The sequence below is a fragment of the Halichoerus grypus genome, chromosome X, assembly GCF_964656455.1.
Source record: "Halichoerus grypus chromosome X, mHalGry1.hap1.1, whole genome shotgun sequence".
Taxonomy (NCBI): domain Eukaryota; kingdom Metazoa; phylum Chordata; class Mammalia; order Carnivora; family Phocidae; genus Halichoerus; species Halichoerus grypus.
The window spans coordinates 130,593,579-130,615,854 of NC_135727.1; the positions used below are offsets into that span (position 1 = coordinate 130,593,579).

The 22,276-nt window shown below is 48.9% G+C and overlaps 1 protein-coding gene and 1 long non-coding RNA gene across 6 annotated transcripts; one reads left to right on the forward strand and one right to left on the reverse strand.

The window, feature by feature from the left end:
- Positions 1–779: 779 nt before the first annotated feature.
- Positions 780–21,206, forward strand: ARSD (arylsulfatase D). Of its 5 annotated transcripts, none has more exons than XM_036097790.2 (10): positions 780–916; positions 2,509–2,658; positions 8,078–8,199; positions 10,259–10,381; positions 12,908–13,331; positions 13,515–13,651; positions 14,955–15,089; positions 17,021–17,183; positions 18,431–18,552; positions 19,925–21,206. In XM_036097790.2, exons 1-10 carry the CDS (start codon positions 873–875, stop codon positions 20,281–20,283), a joined length of 1,779 nt encoding a protein of 592 aa, XP_035953683.1. In that variant the 5' UTR covers positions 780–872; the 3' UTR covers positions 20,284–21,206. The 5 variants fall into 5 exon arrangements, with proteins under 5 accessions (XP_035953683.1, XP_035953685.1, XP_077920470.1 ...); XM_036097792.2 differs by lacking the exon at positions 780–916 and adding an exon at positions 1,592–2,394; XM_036097793.2 differs by lacking the exons at positions 780–916; positions 2,509–2,658 and adding an exon at positions 4,931–4,959.
- On the reverse strand, positions 4,965–12,911 carry LOC118539323 (uncharacterized). The gene is made up of 2 exons (XR_004919111.2): positions 10,720–12,911; positions 4,965–8,330 (listed from the first exon to the last, which is right to left on the reverse strand). It is a non-coding gene; the product is annotated as an uncharacterized LOC118539323 (long non-coding RNA).
- Positions 21,207–22,276: the final 1,070 nt, after the last annotated feature.

The window sequence follows — 22,276 nt, forward strand, 5'->3', positions numbered from 1 at the left end:
CACACACTCACCCCTGCGCCCCACCACTATCACTCTGCTGAGACCACCAAAACAACCACCAAGGCAGTAGCCTTAACCCCGTAAATTTATTCCTTCAAAGCTCTGGACGGGCGAAGTCCGAGATGAAGGCGTGGACAGGGTGGGCTTCTGCGGAGGCCTCTCAGGAAATGTGAGCTAACTACCTCTGCCAATTCAAAGGCAAAAAGGTCTTTTCTCCGGACAGATCCTTCAGAAATGAGTTTTCAAGAAACACCCCCAGGAGAGTTAAGGCAACCTACCGCAACCCCCAAGCTTTTGGCAAACCTTAATTCGCAATTACTATCTCCACAAAATGCAGAACTGAGTTGGAAAGGGAAAAAGAGACCTCGGGGCAGCTAATGGGGTCCAGGACGTGGATATGACCACCAGGCAGACCCCCGATGTCAAGTCCCTGGGTGCGGGTCTAACTAGCCTGGGTCACATCTAACCCCTGCCCCCACTTTGGCCATAGAGAAGGGGGCTGGCATCCTGGACCCTAGTGAAACAATTCGCATCCAGGCAGCCTGCTTGCACGCGGCCGATCCCCAGACCTTTCGAGAGCTTGCTGGAAAAGGGGGTTCCCTGGCCGAGGGCTGCTGGGGTTCCCCGAGTGCAGGCCCAGCCGGGATTTAGCATCCTCTCCTCCACCCCAGTCTCCCGGGAGTGCCCGCCCGGAGGCGACTGGGACTCGGAAAACCGGTTTCCAAATCAATTCCCGGAAGGCCCGGGGCGACAGGGGATTAAACGGATTGGGGCGGGACCGGGGCCTCCCGCCCGCAGGGCTCCGCTGCGTGGGCGGGTCCCGGCACCTGGTGCTGGGGACAAGGTCCTGCGCGCCCGGCCCGCGCGCGGCCATGGGACCCAGGGCTCCGAGGGGACGCAGCGCGCCAGCTGCCAGGTGCGCGGGGCCCGAGGACGCGGCCCCCCTCGGGACGGGGATGGGGGCTTGGGGAGGTGCACACTGCGCGAGCGTGGTCTCCGGGACGCGCGGGCGGGGTGTGCGCCTTGGAGTCACCAGAACGCAGCTAGACGTCCGTCTGCAGTCGGAGGGACGCGGGACCAGAGAGCTGGGTGGAGGGGAGGGCAGAGGAGGGCAGAGGAGGGAAGGGGGGCGGCCAGCGGAAGGGGAACCGCCGGGCTGGTGCTCGGAGGCCACGCCCCGGCAGAGAGAGGCCTGGTGCCCATCCCCCACTGCGTACGACGCGCTCCCTCGCCCCGAGTACCCCGCGCGAGCAAGACATGCCCCCAAACACTGTCCCCCTCAGAGCGCTGCGGCGTGCCCCTGGGTCTAGCAGGTGCTCCCAGCCACCTACCCGGAGCGCGGCCGTGTCCACACAGCCCACTCTCTACGACACGCCCGGCCCCCCCTCGATTCCGTGCCCCCCAACAGCAGGGGGGCGTCTCCCTCTCCAGCACGCGTCCCCCCACGCCCCGCTCCTTCCCTTCCCCCACCCCACCCCATCCCAGCACGGCCGCACCCTCCCCCACTCTGAGACACTTCCGGTCCAGCCCCTGGATCCGCGCGGCCCAGAGCGCGCCTCTTCCTCCTTGCACGGCCCCGCCCCTGCCGGCCCGGCCCCCCAGCCCGAGCCCCAGCCCTAAAAACATGCCCGGTCCCCCAAGCCCCCTTCGCCGGAGCGCGGCCGTGCCCCTCCTGTCCTCCCCACCGCCCTCTAAGACGCCCCAGGCCAGCTCCCCGCCCGGGATGCGGCCGCGCCCTCGACCCTCCGCCTAGGCCCTGTCCCGCCGGGCCTTCCAAGTCCCTGTCCCCTGCTGCGCACCAGGGCGCAATCGGGGCACCGGACAGCACTGGGGGCCCTGCCGGGGGACCCCGGGGCACGCTCGAGCTGCCAGCCAGGAGCCCGGAATGAGCATCAGGGCGCTCCAGGCCCCGCGTCCCTCCCGCTTTATGGGGCGGGCAGGGCCGGGGATCCGCGTCCGGGACGCCCCAGACCCCTTGTCCCGCGCGGTCGCGGGTGCGCCCCGGCCTCGCTGGCAACGCGCGCTCCAAGCCCGTGTTGTGTCCCCCTGTCGTGGCTGGGGTGCTTTGAATCCCACATTCTTCCTTTTAAAATGCATGTGTCCCGCTGCTCCAGCCCTCTGCGTCCGCCTCCCTCCTGTGCGGTCGCTCGGGGGTCGCAAGGCGCGCTCGGGCCCCCTTTGCACCGGGAAAGGGAGGAAGGCGCGGCCCGGAAGGCGAGCGCTCAGCCCGCTGATCCTGCCCTTTAGGGAGCGCCCCACACAAGTAGGATTAATGACCAAGGGGAGCGGAGGGGGTACCTGGACAAAACCCTCGCGCGTCCCCGGTTTCTGCTCCGCGTGTTAGTGTGCGAGCAGTCAGAACAAAAGGAACCAGCACCTAGATGGGATCCCTTGGTACATCCTAATTTAGGGCAAATGCATGTGCCTTCCCAGCAAGCCGCTTTGAAGTACCGACTGAACATTCCAGATCGTCGACGTTAATTTTGGCCTTTTTGTTTGTCTCTCCAGGGACTCTTTGTCGGTTCTACTCCTTCTGTGTTTGCTCTCGAGGACTTCCGAGTTAAAAGCTGCAAATGCCTTTAAACCCAATATTCTACTGATAATGGCAGACGATCTTGGCATTGGGGATCTTGGTTGCTATGGGAACTATACGCTCAGGTATAATGTCCTGATGATGCTGGGGGTCCTGGTGCTGTGTGTATGTGTGTGTGTGTGTGTGTGTGTGTGTGTGTGAGGGGCTGCATCTGGCTGAATGATGCATTTAAAATCTGCCTGTAGTGGGAAATTCCTTAGCGCATCAGATCTGAACACCCAAGAAATTATTTTTTGATTGGGAAGTGGGGTCCTAAACTGAAATGTTCAAACAAGGCGGCACTCTGGTAGGTGGGTGTATTCCTTTCTTAGGGCTGCCTGAACAAAGGACCTCCAATGGAGTAACTTTAGACAACAGGAATTTCTTCTGTTTCAGTCCTGGAGACCAGAAGTCTGAGATCCAGGCGGGACAGGGGTGCTGAGATCCAGGTGGGGCAGGACCATGCTCCCTCCCAAGGCTCCAGGGGAGGGTCCTTCCTGCCTCTTCCAGCTTCTGAGGCTCCAGGCATCCCTGGGTTTGTGACCATGTTCCTCCCATCTCTGCCTCCGTCCTCACGTGGCTTCTCCTCTGGGTCCGTGTCTCCTCTTCTGTCTCTTATAAGGACACCTGTCATTGGATTTAGGGCCACCCTGATGGAGGATGAGCTCATCTCAGATCCTTAACTAATTACACCTGTAAAGACCCCGTTTCCAAGTCACAGGTCCTATTCACAAATACTGGGGATTAGGATGTAGCAGCTCTGCCCCTGGGGCTGCTATTCACCCACGGGGAGAGCTTAGTGCACATTCACAGTATGCAAGCTTCTACACCATCCCTGCTGGCAAACATGCGGACGATGATGTTTGCGTGGTCTTTGCAACAGGAGGAGAAAAGGAAGAAAAGCACCTCATTCCCTTTCTTTTTGGAAGGCCACCACCCCAGCATCACACAATCTGCCTTGCAGTAGCTATCCACCTTGGGACTGGCCTACAGAGACCCGGGCCCACCCCCTTTGGTTGCAGTCTTCCCAACTAGAGCAGAACTCTGCCCTGTGTATGCAGGGATCTTCCTTCCCCACGCTGAGCCTGCCCAGTTGTACTGGCCAGAACAGGCCATTCACCCAGCGAAACTGGACAATTCATTGGCTTCTGGTATCTTCAGAGAAGTGCATCCATCACCACGGTGCATTTTAGAATATTTTCACACCCCAAGAGAACGCCTTGCCCTCTCCGAGCCATCTCTCCCTGTAATGGACTCAATCGTGTCCCCCGGGATTCGGATCATGAATTCCTAACCCCTCAGGACCGTTTGCGGCCTGCCGCTTTGGGTTAAGAAAATGTAAGCCATTAAGAAATTAAGAAACTGGGAGTGCATGCCCAATACCACCACTAGGGGGGCAGCACCCATGATGATGATGATTATTTTTTTTATGTCCAGTGTTTTGCCTTCCAACTAAAATATAGGCCGAGTGGAAGGAGGGTCTTTGGGGGCATCCTAAAGCCAGTAGGGATATTCTCTTAATTTAATGCATTGACTCATTGATGAAGACATTGAGCCAACAGACCACATGGGTTGCAGGGCTCCCCTTACCGATGTGGGGGCCATGCCCTTCACGATCCGCTTATAAGGAATGTGGGCATTCTGCACAAACGTACCACACTTCCCTGGTCTTCAAAATGTTGTCTCCACTGCATGTCCACCCACCCCAACATGAGCACGGCACACCCCGTTTAACAATTCTGCCCAAGTAAGCTATCAAGGCTGACAGGTAGAAGACTTAACTTGGGTTTAAGAACCACCCGGTTTAGAGAAGCTGTCTTTGCTTTCGAGCACATGCTGTAAGGCCTCCTTCCCTTCGTCCTTAGGAGATTTGCTATGACATTGTTCCGACTCCTTTAGCGCATAGTAAGTGAAGCTTCACTGGTAAGCCGTCCCGTAGAATTCTCTCCAGCAGCCACGGTATTCACTGTCATGCCTAAATACGCTGGAAGGCGCTTGTGTTCGAAATCAGGTGAGACACCCTTGTTTGCCAGTCACTCTGGTCGCGCATGTGGGCCACACCAGGTCTGTCTTTCATATCTGGCCTCGTAAGAAATGGAAGTTGAGAACCCATGAGCTGTGTGATGAATGTGTAGTTACCAAGGGTCAGCGGAACAGGAAGTCAGGACAGAAGAGGGGGCCCCGGGACTGGCTCTGTGGCCCCAACCCTGCTTCTGAATAGCTGTGCCATCAGTCACACGTCCAGCCTCGGTTTCCCCTCTTGATATAAGGCCATTGGATGATCTCCATGTTTCCTTCTGGGTCCATGATGCAAAACATTAAAGGGACCCCGTGATGCTTGAACAGCAAAGCCACACCAGACATGTGTGAATGATGGAGACAAGTCTGTAAGTACATGTGAAACCTGCTCGTTTTATTAGCATAATAGGAAGAAAAGATCTCTCTTCTTTCAGGAAAATCTCAAACATGCCCTGCCCCTCCATTCCTTTCATGAGAGTCACTGGGCTGTTTCTCAGCATATTTATATCATTCTCAGACACTCTCATACTTTCTCTCGTTTTTAAAATGAAAATATCTGATCCCACAGGGCAGAGGGTTATTTAAAAGGAAAAGAATGCGTAAAAAATGAAAGGCACTTGAGAGTAATATTTTAAGATTATATTGGCCAATCAACTTGGTTAGGGAAAGAAGGAAATCACATGATTGAGAAACACAGAATTTAAAATCAGTAGCATTTTTCCTGTTTGAAGGTATCTTTTAACAAGTAGAGGAATGAGATTCTGCAGAAGATTTCGATGCACAGGTTGAAACCTGTGCTGTTTTTCATTCTGTTCCACAATGTAGATAATCATGAAGACATCTGTAAGAGATAAATACTTGAAAGAAGAGAGATAGATAGCTAGACAGACAAATGGATGTATGGATGGATGGATGGATGGAAAGATGGAAGGAAGGAAGGAAGGAAGGCAGGCAGGAAGGGTAGAAAGATGGATGGAGGGATGGATAGATGGATGGATGAATGGATGATGGAAGGAAGCATGGAAAGAGGGGTGAATAGATAATGAATGGATGGATGGAAAGATGGATGGAAGGATGGGTAGATAGATGATAGATGATAGATAGATTGGTAAATAATAGATGGACTATTGGATATCAAACTAGAGATGAGTAAATGGATGGATGGAAAGATGGATGGAAGGATGGGTAGATAGATGATAGATAGATTGGTAAATAATAGATGGACTATTGGATATCAAACTAGAGATAGAGCTTTTGTAAACTGAAAAATAGGTCAGAGCTAATATAATTATACTTAATTAGTAGAATCCTATAAGCCCTTGCAATTCATGTTCATAGTTTAGTCAAAAAAAAAGTAAATTTTTACAGTTGGGTTATTGAAAACAACCAGCATGAGTACAGAATGGGTGATTTTTAATAACAGCATTTCTATTTCGGTTGGTTGCAATTTTAAAAAGAGTCAAAGGTGACCAAAGTGGCCAGAACAGTCTTGACTGACACGGCTATTCTCCAAAAACAGAAGCACGGCAGGGCCCCAGCAGCTGCCTGAAGGAGCGGGTCTCTGAAATAGGAGCTTCAGCTGTGGTTTCTGGGCATGCAGGAGGGGCGTGGAAGCCACAGCTGAAGGAGTACAGACAACAGTTTGCACACAAGAGGGAGAAGGGCACTCTATCTTTAAATACGAACAAAGCCATCAGAAAAAAAGCTTTAATGGTCACAAAGTGGACGGGTGGTTGTGAACTATTGGAAAATCTATAATTAATGGAAGATGGGAGCCTGAGGATGGAGGTGCTTGAGCCACAACCCCCAGAATGCCACCCTCGGTGGATTTTTTAAGTCACACGGATAAGGTGTGACTTAAGGAGGTATTAAACCCTCCTCTGGCACTTCCTAGCTCCAGGGACGGACAAGTGGCTCAATCTCCCAACTTTGCTTGCCTCCTTGCAAACGGGGAGATCACTCCGATGACTAAGAAATAGTTGGGATGAAAGATAACACAGGGATTCCAAAACTGCAGCTTTTCACTTTAATAATCTCCAAAGGTGTTATATTATTACTACACTAACTCAGAACTTACTTAGTGACCTCCCATGCATTTACACCAAACATCTTTTGAACACTTTCCTTCTGCCCATGACCTCTGTGCTTAACCAGCTTCGAGGATTTTGAAGAATACACGTAATTTTTCTTTTTTTTTTTTTCAGACAACATATACTATGTTCACTCGGAGGGATCAAAACAAAAGCAAAAATTAAAACTAAAAATGTGTTCTTCAAAATTGGCAATGCCATCTGAGTTAGTGAGAAAGGTATTTACCACAACGTTTGGAGAATGGTCTTGGCCGTGGTCTTGCGTCTGAAAGTTCTTGAACCCAAAAACCCACAGTAGGACTTTGGGATGCCTGCTGGCTCCTAGAAGTCCTTCAGTTGGCCTATAGCTCCTTCAGGATTCATTTTATTTCTATCCTCTCTCCACAAAACTTATGGACAGGGACCCTCTGGGACACCTGGCATCCTTCCACTAGCAAGCAGTTTGGGTCACAGGGATTTGGAAGTGGCTTGTGTCCAAGAAAATAGCATCCACTAGTGCTATGACTCAGCCTGGGGCTGCCCAGACCCTCAACAAAGCCATGGTCACTTCTGAGTGCTCTGGGAGAACAGGGACACTTAGAGGCTCTTCTCCCTGGTAGATGATGGTTGTGGACCAGTCTCAGCTCCCTCAGCGCCCTCCACCAGCACTCATACTCAGCAAAGAAGCCCACCATGCATGCCTCAAGTCCCCTCCAAAGATCCCTTTAACCTTGGAGCCATTGGACCACCTGCCCAGTAAGGAAGTTTTAGGTATCCGCTCTCAAAGATTCTATTCCAGCCAATATAAATATTCCAGCCAGTGGCTTCAGTCTTCATGTCTTCCTGTCTCTCTTTAATCCACTTGCTCTCTGCTAGTTAACCCTTCCACGTGGAAACCTGGTGGTGTAGGCAGGAAAGGGGCACTCCTTCCCCATTCAATTGGGAAGACGGTTTCCCGTTTGTGAGATAGAGCATGCTCACAGAGGAGCAAAGAGTAGCAAGCTCTGAAAGACCCACCTTCCTGGCCACAACTTCCTGGCTGACAAAAGCAGACACCAAGAGCAAGATGGTGCACAACTCTTATCACTACACACAGCAAAAGCATCAAGGGAAGCTTGTTCCTGGCCACCAAGACCTTTGGGTGAGGCGGTGGGCTGAGATGGTGGCTGTGCACGCAGTGGGCTGGGCCGCAGTCCCGGACCGGGGAGAAGGGCTCAGCACCTCTGCAGCAGTGGTCCTCAGTACATGTGCTCATGCTGGTTGTTTTGGGGCTGGGTCCGTCTGCCTCTGCAGGACACCATATGCAAGTAATTGTAAGACCCTCAAGAAATACTCACGTACTCCGTGCCATGCCTTTTGGTGCAGGGATCCCTGTAAGCACCATCTTGACGGGGATGTTTGTGTGTGGTTTGCGCAGGACACCCAATATCGACCGGCTTGCAGAGGAAGGTGTGAGGCTCACCCAGCACCTGGCGGCCGCCCCCCTCTGCACTCCCAGCAGATCTTCCTTCCTCACGGGGAGGCACTCCCTCAGGTCAGGTCAGTGTTGTGGGGATGACTGAGAAAGGGGCATGTCTGTGTGCACTCATTACTTGTCCTTAATATTATTAGCGGTGGTTGAGATCCAGGGAAAATGGTGCAGATATAATCTGTGGTGGCATCACCTAGAACTTACATAAAGAATACTGTGTTTTAGGTAGTCATGCAATGATTTGGTTGATTGGGAATTCAGAGCCTGGAACTCTCCAAGGGTAGCTGGTTATGGTTGACATTGTGTTTATTTGTTTAAATATTTTAGTCGATCTTGATGTGTAGTCATGATTTCAGACAGGCTCTGAGAGAGCATGTAGGGAGCTGAATAATGGTCCGCAAAGATCCCACATCCTAATTCCCAGAATGGGTGAATGTTTCCTTATATGGCAAAGGGGACTTTGAAGATGGGATTAGGTGAAGGATCTTCAGATGGGAATGTTATCCTAGATTATGCAAGTGGCCCAGTGTCATCACAAAGGTCCTTCTAAGGGGAAAGCAGAAGGGTCAGAGTCAGAGAGGGACAAGGAAGAGGTTGGTGAGATGCACTGTGAGGTTGCAGGAGGGGGCCCTGATTTGTTTGTCAGTGTCTGCTTAAGCTGAATGCATGCACACCCTGTGACCCAGCAATTCCTAAGTAGGTGCCCAACATGTACACACATGCACGCTCTACAAAAGATCGAATGAGAACGTTCACAGCAGCATTGTTTGTACGGTGCAAACACGGACACAGTTCATCAGCGGAAGAGTGGGTTAATAAACTGGTACATTCACATATTGGAATATTGTTGTATTAGTCTGTCTGAGCTGCCGTACATAATACCACAGAAGGACCAGCCTAATCAACAGAGATTAATTTTCTGATCATCTGGGAGGCTGGGGATCTGACACCCAGGCGGGGCTGGAGGCTGGGAGTCTGAGATCCAGGCATGGGCAAGGCTGGTTCCTCCTGAAGCCTCTCTCCATGGTGTGTAGACTGCCTCCTCCCTCTGTCCTCCCATGGTCGTCCCTCTATGAGTGTCTGTGTCCTCAGCTCCTCTTCTTATAAGGACCCCAGTCCTATGGGATCAGAGCCCACCCCGATGACCTCATTTTTACCTCTTTAAAGCCCCTATCTTCAAACACAGTCACATTCTGAGGTGCTGGGGGTCAGGTCTCTATGTGCAAGATGCTAGTAGCAGCCACTCTCCCCACCGAGTTGTGACAACCAAAAATGTCTCCGTGCATTGCCAAATGTTCCTTGGGGGGCAGAATTACCTTTGGTTGGGAACCATTGCCATAGACAGATCATGGATAGAAGATATAGATAGATTAGATAGATAGATAGATAGATAGATAGATGATAGATAATAGATTGTTTGATAGATGATAGATTAATAGATTGATAGATGATAGATAGGTGGATAGATGATAGATGAATAGATGGGTGGGTGGGTGGATGGGTGGATGGATGGATGGATGGATGGATGGATAGAGATAGATGATAGATAGATGATAGATATAGATGATAGATGACAGATAGATAGATAGATAGATAGATAGATAGATAATAGATTGTTTGATAGATGATAGATTAATAGATTGATAGATGATAGATAGGTGGATAGATGATAGATGAATAGATGGGTGGGTGGGTGGATGGGTGGATGGATGGATGGATGGATAGAGATAGATGATAGATGATAGATATAGATGATAGATGATAGATAGATAGATAGATAGATAGATAGATGATACATGATAGATGAACAGATGGATGGATGGATGGATGGATGGATGATAAAGAGAGAGAGAGAAACAGACAGAATCTCTCATGCCAAGGCAGGGTTTCTCAACCTTAGCACTGCTGACATTTGCGCTGGATGATTCTCTGTAGTAGGGGCATCCTGGGCACAGTAGGGTGTTTCCCCTACCAGATGCCAGTAGAACCCCTCCTGCAATTGTGACAACGCAAACCAACCCCAGACAGGGTGAAGAGTCCCCTGGTGTGGGCCAGGTTCCTCCCCAGGCAAGAACCCCTGCTGTAGTCAAGGGAGAGTGAGTGCTTGCTCTCTGCTCTGCTCCACAGGCATGGAAGCCGATGATGGGTACCGTGCCCTCCAGTGGAATGGGGGATCGGGCGGACTCCCTGCGAATGAAACCACGTTTGCGAGAATCCTGCAGCAGCAAGGTTATGCAACCGGACTCATAGGTACTCAAACGGTTCAGGGGGATGGAGAATCAACCATCAAAAGCACCTGTTTCCCAACAAGGCGAAAACATCACGTGTCAGAACCAAAATAGGGTGCTGACCCCATCTGATCTCTCTTGGGTTGGTCACATTGTTGGAACTTCTGTCATTGACAGGCAATTTTAATTCAACATCTTGCGAGATTTGCCTCTTTCCTTCCATTCCCAGGCTTTGTATTAGGGGCTGGTCTCATAGGCCCCCGCTGCCTGGCACCCCCCAAAACTCCAGCCTCCAGAAGGAAAGCAGGTGTTCAGCAAAACCACATTGTGCAAACATTTTAGACACAGAGCCACACTTACTATTTAGGGAATGATGGGAATCCTCTGGAGAGCCAGTTGTCACACATCATTAGTCAAGGGCCAACCTTGTAAGACCACCGGTCTGAGAACGGCACTCTGACACCTGCTAGGTGACTTCTTTACAGATGGGCGCCCACCTGTCATGGACCACATGCTTGTGACCGCTTTCGTTGCTTGCTTCAGCCTGTGGGTTTAGAAGTGGTATCCCGTCTTAGAGGAATCAGAGGCCAGATGATGAAGGCGTCTTCCCCGACCCCTCGGTCAAGGGAGGGCTGGGTCGGGTCTGTATGCAGGGGGTCCCATTCGATTCCTCACCAGCTCTTCCACACTCAGAGTCACTGTTGAGTTCAGAAGGGACTATGACACCCCCACTTTGTCAGGGCGGTGATTGGCTGGAGGTGTGGGTAACCACCCTTACCCCCTTTTAAAATGTCCTGCTACGTGGGCGCCTGGGTGGCTCAGTTGGGTAAGCGACTGCCTTTGGCTCAGGTCATGATCCTGGAGTCCCGGGATCGAGTCCCGCATCAGGCTTCCTGCTCCGTGGGGAGTCTGCTTCTCCCTCTGACCCTCTCCTCTCTCATGCTCTCTCTCACTCTCTCTCTCTCTCTCAAATAAATAAATAAAATCTTTAAAAAATAAAATAAAATAAATAAAATGTCCTGCTACTTTAGAAATAGAGATTATGTAGATTTACCTCCCACAGTGCTGGACACTGAGAAGTCCAAGATCCAGATTCCGTGTCTGGTGAGGACTGACCCTCATCCTGCTTCACAGATGACTGTCTTCTCTCTGTGTCCTCACATGTGAGAAGAAGGGGTGAGGATCTCTCTGGGGCACTAATCCCATTCACAGGGGCTCCACCCGGAGGATCTGATCTCCTCTCCAAGGTCCCACCTCCAAATACCATCAACCTCAGGGTCAGGTCTCAACATAGGAATTTTGGGGAGACGCAGATATTCAGAATATAGCATATCCCATTTTCAAGGACTTTGTATACATCTGCTCTATCGCCCATATTTCTCTTTTCAATCCTAAGAAGTAGAGCAAAGCTTCTTAGCCACCCAAATTGACTGGAACTTTCCATTACCAACTCACCACCATTGGGTCAATGTCCTTGACCCCACAGCCACCCAGGTATCTCCTACTCTGTGGGTGGAACTGTGTTTAAAACTAGATGAGTAGATTTATTTTGTGTTTACTGGACTTGCAGACCTGTGTATCAGTTCGTTCTGTGCCTCTTTATTCTTCTGGTGCACACACCCCATCTATATTCAGACAAGGCTGTTCTTCACATTCCAAATGGTAGAAAGTGGACAAGATGGAGGCCGTCCTGTATACTTTTCTTCTCCACCTATTTCACCCCATCTCAGCATTTTCACTTTCGTAAATGTAAGCAGGCATATGAAGGAATGTCCCTGGGCTTGGAACTAAAACCAGTCCTACAAGTTCTGAAGACGCTTTGTGAGTCATGGGAGGGAAGAGCAGGGCAGGGACCCAGTTTAACCTCTGCACTTGGAAATTATGGCAAGTAGTACCTTGGACCCTTTTCTGTTCTATCTTGTAGCTAAATTTAAGCTGGCTGAGCATCTGGAGAGAACCCAATTCTTGTATATCCTGCTAGAATTTGATATATGGGCTTCCTCATGTTCCATCTCAATGATATTATAAAATTACTGCCTTTGGAAAAAATCTATTTTAAGCAATTCTTGCTTACTAGTTATTAGAGTGAGTCAGTTCCTTCTGCTCTATCATAAGATTATTCTAGAGCCAGCTCCTATTATCAAGTAGTTGTCTTTTAAGTAAGAAATATCGTAAGTGATAGTTTCTGAGTTATTTAATAGCAGAATAGTCTAGGGTTGCAAATTGTAATTCCCAACAGTCCAGAAAACCTTAAACCTTTAATCTTCTTTTTCTTTAAACCTTTAATCTCTTGATAACGATCATGACCTCCAACCGTTTGTTGAGTATTTGCAAAGTGCAATGTAACCATTTAAAAATAAACCAGTATCAAACATTCATTTTATTCCTTTCTATCTCAAATTTATATCATGTTCCTTTTTTTTTTCAGATTTTGCTGTTTGCATACCTTTATTTTCATTGGAGCATCCAAATTATTGAGAAGGTGATTGGTATCAGACAGAGTGCCTTCCATGTGTGTTCTTGTTTAACTTCTTGCTCTTATCTTCAGGAAAATGGCACCAGGGTGTGAACTGTGAATCCCGCACCGACCACTGCCACCACCCACTGAACCACGGATTTGACTATTTTTATGGCATGCCTTTCACGCTTGTGGATGACTGTCAGCCAGGCAGGCCCCCGGGACTGGACGCCACGACTAGAGCCAGGCTGTGGCATTACACCCAGATGGCGGCCCTGGGGGTACTGACTGTTGCTGTTGGTAAGACTTGGGGGTTAATCTCTGTGTCCTGGAAGGTAGTCCTGGGTGCAGCCAGCCTCGTCTTCCTCTTCTTCATCTCCTGGTACGCCAGCTTTGGGTTTGTGCGTCGTTGGAACTGTATCCTGATGAGAAACCATGACGTCACAGAGCAGCCCATGGTTTTGGAAAGAACGGCGAGTCTCATGCTACACGAGGCAATTTCCTATATTGAAAGGTAATCCCACTTTTAAAGAGGAGGTGAGTTCTCATAGCACCTGAGTCTCTTTATCATCTTTGGAATTTCTTAAACCAGCCCCGATGGGGAGATGAGTTTCAAGGACTCAAATGGATCAAATACTGTTGAAACAGGATCAAATACAGGTGTCATCGTGTTTGAAGGATGTTTTTCTTCTTTCAGAAATAAGCACAGGCCATTCCTTCTCTTCGTGTCCTTGCTGCATGTACACATTCCCTTGGTAACCACAAAACGGTTTCTCGGGAAAAGCCAGCATGGCTTATATGGCGACAACGTGGAGGAGATGGATTGGCTTGTAGGTAAGTCAAGGTGCAGCCGTGCTTCATTCAGTCTTGGCCTCACCACTGAACTTTGGTAACAGATGGGCCACCTCACTATGAACCAAGTTGCAGTAAAGAATAAGAGAAAAGGTAAAGAATAGGGAGAAAATTTCCCATATCATTCATGTGCTCCTTCAGCACTTCCGATCCCTCAGCCTACTTCTGCACAAAATCATCCTACAAAGTGTATTATTTAAAGCCATCATGAGGGGCACCTGGGTTGCTCAGTCAGTTAAGCGTCTGCCTTGGGCTCAGGTCATGATCTCAGGGTCCTGGGATCAAGCCCCGCATCGGGCTCCCTGCTCAGTGGGGAGTCTGCTTCTCCCTCTCCCTCTGCTCTTCCCCCATCTTTGTGCTCTCGCTCTCTCTCAAATAAATAAATAAAATCTTAAAAAAAAATAATAAAGCCATCTTGAGACATTGCAGAAAGTGAAGCAAGAACACTATCGTTCAGGGCAACAGACCAACATCACTGTGGCCTGGAGAAAACCTGGAGAGATCCAGCGAGATTATAGATTGTTTGTTTTCACATTGAAGTATAGTTGATACATAGTGTTACCTTAGTTTCAAGTGTATATAGATTCTTAAAAGAATGTAGACATCTAAATCCTTGCAGGATCCAAGGGCTTATCCTGGGAGAAGCATAGTGCTAGAGTAGACCAAGTAAAGAGGCAAACAATCCCAAAACGGGAGGGCAGATTACATCATGCTTTAAAAACATGCATTTCCACTGTTGTACATGCCCGTGTGGTGTAAAATCTTTACTTTCAGTGCTTTAGATGTGCATTTGGTCTCCGTAGATAAAGCGAGTGCTTGGCTTGTAGATGGCTCCGCTCTCCTGAGCCTTGGCCCCCATGTGCCAACACCCACAGATGGATGCTCACAGCTCTGGCTTCCTCCTGTCTTGACGGGGTTGTCCCATCAAACCCTTTCTCACCACGTTCCCACCCCCATGCACTCATTATGGACACACGTATGCATGTCAACAATGCCCATTCAGAACACTCCATTGCTGGCATATTGGCTTTAGGTGTTTATTCTGTTTTCCGTATTAATATCACAAATGATCACTAGTGATATCTTTGTAAACAAGATTCTGAATCCTGTGGTATCAGGAAAATCAGATAGGGGTTCACACTTTGTCATCACATTCATAACGACGGTCTCCTGGTGACTGCAGAGTCCCCTTATGGGACTTTCTAGCAAGAAAGGGCAAATTTGGGTTGAATTCGCTGATGCTGTTTCGTTGGCTCTGTCCTGAATTGTTCTATTTCTCTTAAAGGTGAAATCCTTAAAGCCGTTGAAGTAAATGGTTTGAAAAACATGACATTCACGTATTTTACCTCTGATCACGGAGGACATTTGGAGGCAAGGGACGAACGTGGCCAGCTGGGGGGATGGAATGGAATATTCAGAGGTGAGACCAATGGATGTTGGGGGTTAAAAGTCAGATATGTGACCCACCAAATGATTCCCAGTGATACAGGCTAGAGAGCAAGCAGAAGGGGAAAAGAGTCTGTGCTTTCAAAGGGGGATTTTCTTGAGTAGCTCCTATACACCAAATTCTATCCAGATGCCAAGAGAGAGAAAAAAAGACACCTGCGCTTCCCTTAAAGAATTTACATTTTAGTAGAAGAGTGAGATATACAAATAAATAATTAAGATAAAATTAAAATAAATGCCATCCTAAATCAAAGGTAGTGCAGTAACTATAACCTTAGTTATATGTGTCCCTGTATTCCACAATATCATGCGAGATTTAGGGCGTGATACCTTTATATTTTCATCTTAAAAGTCTGATACAGTTGTTCTGCATGATTCATGGATTCCATATTTATGAATTCATTTATTTGCTAAAATATATCTGTAACCCCAAAAATCAATACTTGAAATGCCTTTGTACTCATTTGAACAGCAGTAAAAATATTGGTCGCCTGACATGCACGTTCTCAACTAAGGTTGGATGACGTAACCCTGTGCCTACAATTTCATCTCTCAGACTATAAACGTGTCCTTTTCACGGTCTCTTTAGTGGCCACGTTTTTATAGTTTTGTTTGCTTTTTGTTGGTGACTTTGCTACTTCAAATGGCTCCCACCCGTAGTCCTGAAGGGCTGTTCCCTGTTTCCAAGGGCAAGAAGCTTGCGATGTGCCTTATGGAGAAAACAGGTGTGTTAGATTGGCTTCATCCAGACAGGAATTCTAGCGCTGTTGGCCATGAGTCCAATGCGAATGAATCACAATATCTACTCAATAAGGAGTCTTTAAACCAAAACACACAGAAATATACTGATTGGCTGATGAAAATACGGGGACCAGAGTCTCCCTGGAACTGAGCCCTATATTACACCTGAGAGTCGTGGTTCAGTATGAGCTAACTGGGTGTTTGTGGCGACTTTGTAGAACATCACTCCAGGGAATGAGAGTTGACTGTATATGTTCCTATGACTTGGAAGTGGCTTTTTCCTCCAAGCCTCCATATACATCCCCAAGCTGTACAGTAGATTCTCATCATTCCCGGTGGTATGTTCTACAAACAGCCTACCCTTTGATTTCCAACTGGGACCCAGAACAGAGTACCCACCAAGCCACACCTGACTCCCAACATACAGAAGGGAGACCTAATACACAGGAGCGATTTGCAGTAACTTGTTACGCAGCAATACAAAACAAAGGCAAGCCCATTACAGTTTTTGAGCTGCAAGAAAGAAGCATTTATTTAGCAAGATTCTGAACACATCCCTCCCTGTTTACAACTCTCCTTCTGTAACATAGGATTGCTTCGATTTCCATACCCAGAGTTCTTAGGAAGTGGAAGCACATTGTCTAATGCTCAATACTTATATGCATTTCCCAAAGAGCCAACCTGGGCCCCAACTTACTGCTAAGGGTCCCAGAAATGAAGAAGAACCAGGAAAAGGGGTAAAGGAACAGGTGTATGGTATGGCGAGCAGGTAGGAGAGGAGGAGAAGGGGGTCCCAGATCCAATTCCTAGTCCTTTCAGAAAGAAAAAGGACGGAGGAAGACAGGGACCACCAACCATGCGCAGTGTGAAATCCCAGTGCCAGTTACAGCTCTGAAGCCACGCATCGCACACCCCACGTGTCCTGTGGTTGCAAAGACCTGCTGAATCTCAAGAGGAGAGCATATGAACTCCACGTGCCCATAGGGATGTGACGAGGTTCTGGAATTATTGCTGCAAATGTTTTTGGGAAATGCAGGCTGCCACCGTGTGTGATTATGTGTGGGGGTGCCCAGGTACATACACAGAGACAGACAGACAGGTGCACCCAGGTGTGTGTGTGGATGGGACCATCTCCTGGAGAATTCTAATGGCATTTACTTACAGGTGGCAAAGGGATGGGGGGCTGGGAAGGCGGCCTCCGTGTCCCAGGGATCTTCCGCTGGCCTGGGGTGCTGCCAGCCGGCGAAATGATCCACGAGCCCACCAGCCTGATGGATGTTTTCCCCACCGTGGTCCAGCTGGGGGGCGGCAATGTGCCCCAGGACAGGTACACATGTAATGAGATCTCCGTCCTCCCCAGTTCCTCAGAGCTGTCCTTTTACTATTTTACACGTAGGGGAGAAGCCCTACCACGATGTGAGAACATTCAGAAAGTTCTCACATCAAATGTAGGGGACAGCCTAAGGCAAAATAATCATACTCAGTTAAACGTGATTAAATAAAACATTGGGTCCATCTACTCATTTTGCCATTTTGGTAAAATTTTATAACTCAGCACAACGGGGAGATGAAAGCATTAGAAGTCAATCCATTGAAACACATCTCCCTATGATTTCCTGAGAGTCACTCTTGCCTATATGTTGATGAGTGACAGCGTGCTTTAAAAATGATTCATCACCTCGATATTAGCACAGGACCAAAGACTCTTGCGAATACAAGATAAAAACAAGGCAGTAAATATTTTGATAACGATTTGGTTTTACTCCATTTAAGGGAACAAATAAATACTCCTGTATAAGAGAGACAGAACCAATAGTTATATGTGCAGGTGTCTGTGTGTTTATAAAATAAGGCATATATCTTAAGCGTTGGCTCATGCATTTGTGGACAAATTGAAATCCTTATGTCGGGCCAGTGGGCTGCAAACCCAGGCAGAATTTCCCTGTTACAGTCTCAAGGCAGAATTCCACTTTCTCTGGGAAAACTTAGTCTTTGCTTTTGGCTGCCGTCAACTGATTCTGTGAGGCCCACCTTCACTGTGAAGCGCGCTCTGCTTTGCTCAGAGTGCACTGATTGTGGATGTTAACCGTATCTAAAAAAATGCCTTCACAGCAACACTCAGAGTGGCGTTTCACCAAATCACTGAGCACCATGACGCAGCCAAGTGGACACAGAAAACGGAACCATCACAATTAGGGTATAGTTAAAAGTGTTCTACAACTATAAGGGAAAATACTACATTTGTACATTAAGTTCAGATTGAGAACTTTTTAAAAATATGGTCATGTGGCCATGACTGGCAAGGTTGGGATGGTGTGTATATGTCTGTGTGCTCACTGCGTATGGAGTGCTGCATAACAAAATGACCCCACAAGTTAGTGACTTTGTGTTTAGAAACAATGACGTGCATCTTGCTCAACAACTTGCAATCTGGACAGAGTTGGGGAGACAGCTCATCTCTGCTCTTCTTGCCCCATAGCAGGGGCCCTTACAAGCTTGGAGTTTCATTTTCAGGTGCAACGCAGCCTGAGCGGCCTTGGTCTGATTCCTCCTTGTGTCTCTTTACTGAATCAGGGTGATCGATGGCCGCAGCCTGGTGCCCTTGCTTCAAGGGGCTGCTGAGCACTCTGCACATGAGTTCCTGTTTCATTACTGTGGAAAGTATCTGCATGCAGCACGCTGGCATGAGAAGGACAGTGAGTACATGCCTTCTCCCAGTGCGGGGGGTGGGGGTTGCATTAGTCAGGGTTCCCCCTGAGAAACAGAACCAAGAGTGTGTGGGATGGATGGATGGATGGATGGATGGATGGAGGGAAGGTGGATGGATGGGTAGATGCATGGATAAGTGGATGGATGGATGGATGGATGGATGGACACATGGATGGATGGATGGTTGGATGGAAGGTGGATGGATGTGTAGATGCATGGATAAGTGGATGGATGGATGGATGGATGGATGGATGGGTGACACATGGATGGATGCATAGATGGATGGATGGACACATGATGGATGGTTGGATGGATGGATGGACAGATGAAAGATCATGGATGGATGGATAGATGATAGATGATGGATGGATGATTGATAGGATAGATTAATAGATAATGAAATAGATAGATGACAGAGGGTAGATAGGTAGATAACAGATAGATGATAGAGATAGAAGATAAAGACAGATGTAGATGAATGGGTGGATAGAAATGAGAGATTTTTCAAGAATTGTCTCATGTGGCTGTGGGGACTGGCAAGTCTGAAATCTTCAGGGCCAGCCCGCAGTCCTGCAGGAATGGATGCTGACATCTTGAGTCCAAAGGCTAGAAACTCAGGCAGAATTTCTGTGTTGTGCTCTGCAGGCAGAATTCTTTCCTCTTTAGGGGACTTCAGTCTGCTTTCTCTTACATCCTTCAGGTGACTGGGTGGGGCCCACCCGCAGTATGGAGGGCGGTCTGCTAATGTAAATGTTCATCTCACTGGGAAAAAAAAAAAGCAAACCCACGCCGGGGACATGTAGATTAGTCTTTGACCGCGTTTCTGGGTGCCATAGGCTGGCCATAATGACGCATGAAACGCAGCATTACAGAGCAAATCTCTTTCTGAGAAGCTGAGGAGACTCAGTATCTCATGGGGAATGATGGCTGGTGCTGGGCAAATGTACAGGGGAAGGGAAGCTGCGGGCTGCACCCCATGCCACCCTCTGATTGGCTTTATTATCTGCCATGTATGCAAATGCACCCCCTGAGGACAGAGCAAGAACTTTCACAATGTTGATGTGTCCTATTTGCTTCTGTTAATGAAACTAGTATGGGGATGTGGAGCAATTAGAAAATAGAGTGAAGGGTAAGAATGAAGTAAGCACGGCCCATAGGGGTATCATCCCTGCAGGCAGCCTCACTGAGCACTTTGGGAGGAGTCCCTTTGCCTCTGTGTGCCTGGTCCACACCATATAGACACACTTTGCAAGAACCACCTGCTTTTCTTCTCTCCTCTCTTTTTACTTGGATGGGATGTTGATGATTTCCCTAGGGCTGGTACTTAGGTCATGTGTTCACCGCTCTGTTTGTCTTTAGGTGGAAGACTCTGGAAGGTCCACTACATGACACCGCAGTTCCACCCCAAGGGGGCGGGGGCCTGCTACGGCCGAGGCCTGTGCCCCTGCTCCGGGGATGGCGTGACCCAGCACAGCCCTCCTCTGCTCTTCGACCTCTCCAGGGACCCTTCCGAGGCGGAGCCCCTGTCCCCTGGCTCAGAACCCCGGTACCACGCGGTGGTAGCACGGGTGGGCGAGGCAGTGGATCAGCACAGGAAGACCCTGAGTCCTGTGCCCCCGCAGTTTTCCCTGAGCAACATCATCTGGAAGCCGTGGCTGCAGCCATGCTGTGGAACCTTCCCCTTGTGCGCGTGCGGGCAGGACGGAGGTCCCCAGTGAGACATGACCTCACACTTGGCAGGATGCCTGTCATCAGACAGACAGGGGGCAAAACATGTTGGCGAGGATGCAGAGAAAGGGGAACCATCTTGCACTGTTGCTGGGAATGCAAACTGGTGCAGGCACTCTGGAAAACAGGATGGAGTTTCCCCAAAAAATTAAAAATAGAGCTATCCTATGACACACTGATTGCACTCCTGGGTATTTGCCCAAAGGAAATGAAAACAGGATCTCAAAGATACCTGCACCCCCATGTTCATAGCAAAATTCTTCAGAGCAGCCAAGACCTAGAAACAACCCAAGTGCCCATCGATGTGGTCCATCCACACAACGCAACACGACTCAGCCACGAGAAGCAAGGAGATCCTGCCCTTTGTGACAACGTGGATGGAACTCAAGGACATTATGCAAAGTGCAGTAAGCCAGACACAGATCCAAAAATACCACATGATCTCACCGATTCGTGGAATCTTAACAGTAAAGAAGGGAAGGGTGTGTTCTCTCTTGGAGGGACGCAACCCCATGCTAGCAGCCTCCTTGCAACTCCAAGCTGTACCATCCTCTGCTTCATGGCCTCAGGATGGCTGCAGCAGCCACAGCCACCACACAGACATTCCAGGCTGCCGGAAGAAGGGCATTCCTCCTAGCTGAGTAAGCCCCTGTGATGGGGATTCTGCAGAGGTCCTAACCCCAGACTCCTGCTTCCATCCGTAGAAACAACTGGTAATTGAGAAATGCACTTTTTGAAGTGGGCACATACCTGCAGGGGGTAGAATCAGGGTTAGTCTCATCAGCCTAAAGGTGAGACAGCCTTTATAATGACTTGTCCGAGGTCTTTGATACATCATTTCATTGCCAAAGTAAATTATTTAGCAAATTTTGAGGTTCCAGCTGGCTTATAAACCTCGAATTTCTGCAAGAAACCTCCTTCTGGGCTTTTTTTAAATTTCTTCCCCCTTTTTTCTCATCCTTTATGATTTTCTTGTCTGCTTCTCATGAGTCAGTCTTTTTAAGTGAAACTTTTTTCCACTCGCAAAACACTGCCAATATCCAACTCTACACACAAATATTTTAATGCAAAACTGACTCAGAAAATCAGACGTGCAGCAGGGAGAGGGGTGGGAGGGACGTGGGGAAAGACGCCGGGGGCTGCCTGCAGATCCACAGGGGAAGGAGGCAGCGCAGGGCCCCAGGGCGGTGATAAGCAGGACGCACTCCCGGGGTCAGGGCAGAGCAGAGCTGATTTACAACCAGACGGAACAAGCCTTATCTTAATCTCCAGGGCCCCGTGTCTTTACTTGCTGCGAAACATTGGCAACTGGCCTAACCGGTTAGACCGGCTGTGGCTTAACTAAGTGTCCCCCGGAGGCAAGACAGACTTCTCCCCTCCACTGTCTGCTCTGTTGAAACCGAGTTTTCTCCCACAGACCTTGGTGCTCAGTCTGCAGACAGAGCAAACGGGGAGCTTTGCACGGACTGCTGCTGAACCCCCAGGGCTGCCTGCCAGGTTCCGTCTCTGGCTGCCCTCCTGTCCCACGCTTTATTGCAAGCTCTGCATGAGTGTGAGCAGACTCTGAGGGGCCTGGGGGTGCACTCGAATATCCAAACTAGGGAAATTTTGCAGAACATGGTCAGCGTTGGCTAGCCCCATAGATGAGCTTGTTACACATCCAACGGGGCGTTCCCTGTCACAGTTGGCTGTTCACAAGCAAAAACACACATTTAGACCTTTAACCTCTCACACATCCCGAAGGATGAACGCCAAATCCACTAGAGACCCAAACGAAAAAGAGGAACTGCAAAACATTCAGAAAGAAATTCAGGGCAAAATCTTTGTCCTCTTAGGTTAGGAAGAGATTTTTTAAGATAAGACAACCAAAGCTTGATCTACTTTTCCAAAGTCGATAAATGAGAGTTTATCAAAATTCAAAGCTTGTGTACTTCAAAGAGCACCATGAAAAAAAGGAAAAGATAAGCCGCAGACCGGGAGAAA

Coding starts and splice junctions, on each gene's coding strand:
- ARSD (XM_036097790.2), top strand. CDS start 873: ATGGGACCCAGGGCTCCGAGGGGACGCAGCGCGCCAGCTGCCAG. Junction 8,200..10,258: donor GAGGCACTCCCTCAGGTCAG/GTCAGTGTTGTG, acceptor TCTGCTCCACAG/GCATGGAAGCCGATGATGGG. Junction 17,184..18,430: donor GGCAATGTGCCCCAGGACAG/GTACACATGTAA, acceptor TTACTGAATCAG/GGTGATCGATGGCCGCAGCC.